Below are 5,804 nucleotides of genomic sequence, written 5' to 3'. Positions count from 1 at the left end.
ATCTAACAGAGGGAATCTACGCTTTCTAGAAAAAGAAAACGTATTCTGGAAGTATGCCTTGGACTGTGGGTTCTATTTCGCGAAACTACAGGGGCTCTTAATGCAAAAACGCTATGACGAAGGGTACGGTGAGGTTTGGACCGTCGGATCGAGATTGGACAGTGCAGATTAGATGGGGAAGATGGCGTGGCCGGCAGCGAGCTAAGCGGCGGTGCCATGGCCGGGAAAACCGGGACCTCACCGGCATTATCGAACTAGGGCCTACGGGCCACGGTTTTGCACGGGAAAGGCACGGGGCGAACAAGGGGATGATGGCGACCTCACCTAGAGTATTCTTGACGGCAGAGAAGGCATGGAAATGACGCAGGGCATGGCAGACGAGGACCTTGAGCTCGGCTGTGGCGGCGCCTAGGGTTTTGTAGCAGTGGTGGAGCTCGAGGAGAGGGCGGCGCGTGCAACTCGGGTGGATGCGGGAGGCACGGCACTCGGCTTTTATGGGGCGGGAAGGCATGGAGCGCACATCAAGACGACGATACGGGGCGGCGACGGACTCTCGGCGGTGGAGCAGACTCCAGGTCAGTGACGTGAGGTAGAAGGGGGCACTGTCGTGTGGGCCCAGGGTGGCAGTGACTCCAGGCGTGGGAGAGAGGAGGCGCGGGAAAGAAAGTGCTGGGCCTGCGGAGGAAAGGAAAAGGGAGAGGGCCGCGGGAAGAGGGAGAGCGGAGCAGGCCGCGGGGGAGAGAGGGGAGGACTGGCCTACGGGCCAAAAAGGAAAGAGGGAGTGTTTTCTATTATTTTTTCCAAACTACTTTAAAACATTTGAATTCAATTTTGAATTTTTGGTCAAAACCACTCACCTCAATAAATCAAATGCACCAGCATCTATGCACAACAGTGTTGCTACACCCTATAATGAATTTTAACTTCAACAAAGTTTTTATTTTTCTAAGTTTAAATGCTCACAAAAGGCATAAATAAATCAAATTCACCTATTTTAAAATCTTGCAAATTTAGGGTGTTACAGTGCGGCAAGACACAGGCAGGGACACCTGAACTTGGTATCCATGAATGGCCTTCAATTTCTGGCGCCAAGAATTTGGGTGCCCACAATGCTGAGGACTGAGCTTCTTATCACTCAACCCCTTGAACACACAAGCTGTTTTTTCAGAAGGGATAGGCACATTGTTTTCTGAGTCTATGACTCTGTAAGACTATTTAGGCCATGGATAAATCACTATTCAATTGATTTGAGTCCTCTAGTATCTAGTTTTCCAGGAATAATGTGAGTACAGCATTTGGATACACTCTCCTTTCCTAGCCATCTCCCCCTTCATAGTGAGCCTACGTGTACATCACCTCATCCCACTAGCTGGCTATGGCATGCACCTCACTCCGGAACTGAGAGGGAAGCTGCCAGCCTGCCACCAGCCAGCACTACTGAGGCCATCTCGACCCACAAGAACATCATATCACTACGGGAGAGACAAAATTCCCCGAGTGTCGCTGGCTTCCCCGAGTGCCAAAAATCGGACACTCGGGAAAGAGGATCTTCCCCGAGTGTTGCACTCGGGGAAGAATTGCACTCGGGGAAGAGAGGCTTTCCCGAGTGCCGCAGAGAACCTGGCACTCGGTAAAGAGAAGCACTCGGCAAAGGCCCTCTTCCCCGAGTGCAACACTCGGGGAAGATCGGCACTTGGCAAAGAAACATGCTACTTGACGGTTCACCCCGCCCACGCTGTTAAAACTTAAAGAAACATGCAAAGATCATATGCGAAGATGTTTGGGTTTTAGGTATCCGACGTTGCAACTTCGTCGAAACCTTCTCGATTTTTTATCATAGCCTCTACATGCGATAACACGACGCCCAGACAAGTTTCGTGATTTTCGGACTTCGTTCGGATTTTATATAATTTAAATACACTTTTCCCGCAAGTTGTTCGTCATGTTACGTCAACAAGATGCTCGACATTTCATGCGAGTTCCTGGATAAGGCATCAACATACACCAAATATCATTAATATAATTTTTTGAATCACCAAATTCTATTATTTCATGCACCTGCAGTTCAAATTCGAAGTATGCAAAAAAATTCAACGAAACGAAAAATACTAACGAAATATAACAAAATAAGTCAAAATTGTCCCAAATATGAACATGCAGTTCTAAACAATGTGGGAAGGCCTCACAAAAAAAAATAGTAAAAAAACAAAAAAAAAACAAAAATTCTTCCCCGAGTGCCTTCCCTGGCACTCGGCGAAGAGGCTCTTTCCCGAGTGCCAGGACAGGGCACTCGGGGAAGACTTAAAAAAAAAGGCCCAACAGGCCTTATCTAAACCTAACCGGCCACCCCACCCCACCCCACACCCGCCAGCCCGCCCCGTCCGTGCGCTACCCCGCCGCCGCCAGCTCCCTCCGCGCGCCGCTGCCGCTCGCCGCGCGCCCCCCCGCAGCCCCGCGCGCCCCCCGCAGCCCCCGCAGCGCCGCGCGCCGCCGCAGCCCCCGCGCCGCGCGCCCCAACAGGCCCCGCCGGCGCGCTCTCGCAGCCCAAGACGGCGTCGCGCCCCCCGCAGCCCCGCGCGCCCCCCGCAGCCCCCGTAGCCGCCGCGCGCCGCCGCAGCCCCGCGCCGCGCCGCCGCAGCCCCGCGCCGCGCGCCGCCGCAAGCCCCGCGCCGCGCGCCCAGCAGGCCCCGCCGGTGTGCTCCCGCAGCCCGAGACGGCGTCGCGCCCCCGCAGCCCCCGCGCCGCGCGACCCCTCAGGCCCCCCAGCGCGCCCCCGTAGCCTGAGACGACGGCGCGGCCCCGCCGGCGCGCCCCTGTCCCTGCGCGTCGGGGCCCGTCCGGCCGGCGCGCCCCCTCCCCAGCCCCGAGGCAAGCCGCCTGGCCCCTATCCGTCCGTCTGTCCATGTGGAGCCCAGCCCCTGGCGCTGGTCAGGGAGCAGAGAAGGAGGAGGTAGGTGGAGGAAGAGGAGGAAGGAGGAAGAAGAAGGGGAAGGGGAGGAGAAGGAGAAAGAAGGGGAGGAGGTGCCACCGTCGCCACGTCCTGTCCCGTTGTCGGCGTCTTCTTCTCCGCGTGCACATCCCGCCAATGCCCAAGGTATACGAACCGTCCCGTTCTGGTTGTTGGCCATCGCGCCGTTTATGTGTTGACGGCCTTCGTGCTGGAATTGTAGATGTGTGGGCCATCGTGCCCCAAATGTGGACGTCGGCCATCGTGTCGACGGTTTTTCTTGCAGGTTATCGAAAACTCCCCATCCAGGGGAGGTTCTGCCGAAATTTTGTACTTATAGTGCTGTTTTTCTTCTTTTGCAGAGTAGGACCTGTCGCAGGGGAATCGGAGCACCTAGGCGACCTCGATCATCTTCGTCGGCGCTGCGGTCCTACCTGCACAGCGCCAACTCGCCACTGCACCGAATCGCCACTACGTCGCTAGCCTTTCTCCACCGCCACCCTAGGTATAATTAAGCTCTTTTCCTTACCGTTGTCGTACGTAGATCGGTGTAGCCCAGTTAGGCGTCTCCCGTCCAAAACAGATACGATTGGAGGTATGCGGATCTCTGCATATCTATGACCGTATCTATTTTGGATTGTCCAGGTGTAATTGGACAGCCCACGGATGGGTAGATGGGTTAGTTTCCATGTTCTGCTTGGATCCGAGACGGAGTTTCGGCACCACCTACCTGTTGTTCTCTAGATACACACTCCCTTCCAGGACGTGTATCGGGAGAGCAGCGGGTAGGTGCTACCGAAATTCTGTCTCGGATCGGAGTAGAGCATGGAAACTAACCTCATCTACGCATCCACGGGTGGGATTAGGACCTATCCTCACCTATTAGACAGTAGGCACGCCGTGCAGATGCGACTGATGGTTACTTTACTCCGTTATGTGTATATGCTAGAGGATGGATACATGTAATACTATGTTATTTTGTAATTACATTTTCTTTATTTTGCATCCCTTGCTAAGTATTTCTTGTTTATCATGACTAATAATGGTTTATTTTTTTAATTGCAGGTGATGGGACCCACTAGGAGGAGCTGTCCCTCGACTTACTCGAGACCGAGGGACACGTCAGCGGCTGAGGAGACAGAGACGGAGCCGTCAGAGAGGCAGAGGCGTCCGAGGGGCAGGCCTAGGCGGGGGGCCTGCCGCTGACTGACCACGACCTCGGCTCCTCGTGCTTTGCTAGGGCTGACGACGTACCTCTGCCCACGGTGGGCGAGGACGCCATTCCACAGATGTACGACAACGCTGTTCCGCACGCGTCCGAGGAGGGGGTTCCGCACACGTCCGAGGAGGGGGCAGGGGGTTCGACTTCCTCTGCAGCCTCGAAACCCTATAAGCGAGGTCCCAGCCAGCTCCCGAAGTGACCGATTCTTGTTGACCGCTGCCCACTGATTGCACCCGAGGGGGATAGGTAAGTAACTTCATATGTTCTTCATTTGATATGTTGAAAAATCATAATTAGAGCTAATAATAACTATTGTTAACCACTTGTGCAGGAACTGGATGCTTGTGGAGGAGGGGGTCCTGGCTCGCAATGTCAATGGGATCCTAGGACTTCTGTGCAGGGAACACTTCCCTGGCCTAGTGTGGACGTCGGAGGATGAGGACCCAGAGATACCCTCGTTCGACCACTACGCCCTCTTCCCCGCCGCTGGGCACCTAAACTTGGCGGATCAGGTGCTTACGGAGTTGTGGGTAAGCCTTTCTCGCTCTACGACCCTCAATTCATTGCATTCATTGGACATTCTTGAAATAAAATAATGGATACCTCATGTCTTTATGCAGGACTTCTTCAGATGCTAGCCGGGACAGGAGTTAAGGGCGCATGAGGTGGCTGCCGCTTCCTGTAGAAGGCGTGTCTCGGACTTGTATCACGAGTCCCGCCTCCAGGCGCACATTGACTACAACGTCACCTACCGTAATAGAAGAATGAACAGAACTCAGGCAAGAAGAGAGATAGAGATTCTGACAAGGGAGCAGTACCTACAGGTAAATAGAAAACATCTCCTATTGATCTCTTTTTAGATTAACTATGCCTAATTTGATCTTCTGATGGCTTGTAGGTGATTCCGAGCTGGTGCGCCACCTTTCCCGATTGCTGGGCTGCTATAGTGGACAGATGGTTGGACGCGGACTGGCAGAAGGCGCACCAAGAGAAAAGCGAGCACCGTATGCTGATGCCAGGTGTACCTCACCATCAGGGCAGCGCCACCCTCAGCAAATACAAAAAGACATATGTAAGTCTCCACCACCTGTCTAATCTAGCCGCGCTCAATTCTGCATGATTTCTAACCACATGTTGTCTTTCTCGTAGGAGGCGGCGTACGGTGGCCAGCCAATTGGCCAACTCACGGCGTATGCTCTGGCCCACATGGGCCCGGCAAAGTCCAACATCGAGTGCAACCCGGATGCGGGCCCAGAGGCGTACACCAACTCCAGCGTCCACACCCGCCTCAGTTCGTACACGGAGGCATCAAGGTTAGTCCACGGGTCGGACTACGATCCGAGGACCGAGGAGCGCCTTGATCCTGAGCTAGTGATGAGGATTGGGAAAGGCAAGAAGCATGGGCGGTTTTACATGGGCGATGGCATCCTCGAGACGGGCTGTACTCCTCCTCTCAACCGCCTACGAGCAGCGAGCACGAGCTCTAGCGTGCCCATAAGCCAACGGCCGACAGCGGTGGCTTCAATCCAGGTAAGTATTCCAGTTTCATTCGTCGTTCTTTCACTTTTACGTTCCTTAGCTCTGCATTATTGAAACATTGGGGTCAAATGTTGCAGGCCGAGCTGCAGCAACTTC

At 54.4% G+C, this 5,804-nt stretch overlaps 1 protein-coding gene across 1 annotated transcript; it reads right to left on the bottom strand.

Annotated features, from left to right (window-relative positions):
* Positions 1 to 2,388: 2,388 nt before the first annotated feature.
* LOC136523346 (uncharacterized) lies at positions 2,389 to 2,904 on the bottom strand. Its single transcript, XM_066517061.1, has one exon. The coding sequence runs from the start codon at positions 2,902 to 2,904 to the stop codon at positions 2,389 to 2,391; it is 516 nt and encodes a 171-aa protein (XP_066373158.1).
* Positions 2,905 to 5,804: the final 2,900 nt, after the last annotated feature.

The sequence above is a fragment of the Miscanthus floridulus genome, chromosome 18 (assembly GCF_019320115.1).
Source record: "Miscanthus floridulus cultivar M001 chromosome 18, ASM1932011v1, whole genome shotgun sequence".
In the NCBI taxonomy this organism is placed as follows: Eukaryota; Viridiplantae; Streptophyta; class Magnoliopsida; order Poales; family Poaceae; genus Miscanthus; species Miscanthus floridulus.
The sequence above is the reverse complement of the archived record's forward strand: the minus strand, read 5'-3'. Positions and strand labels throughout refer to the sequence as shown.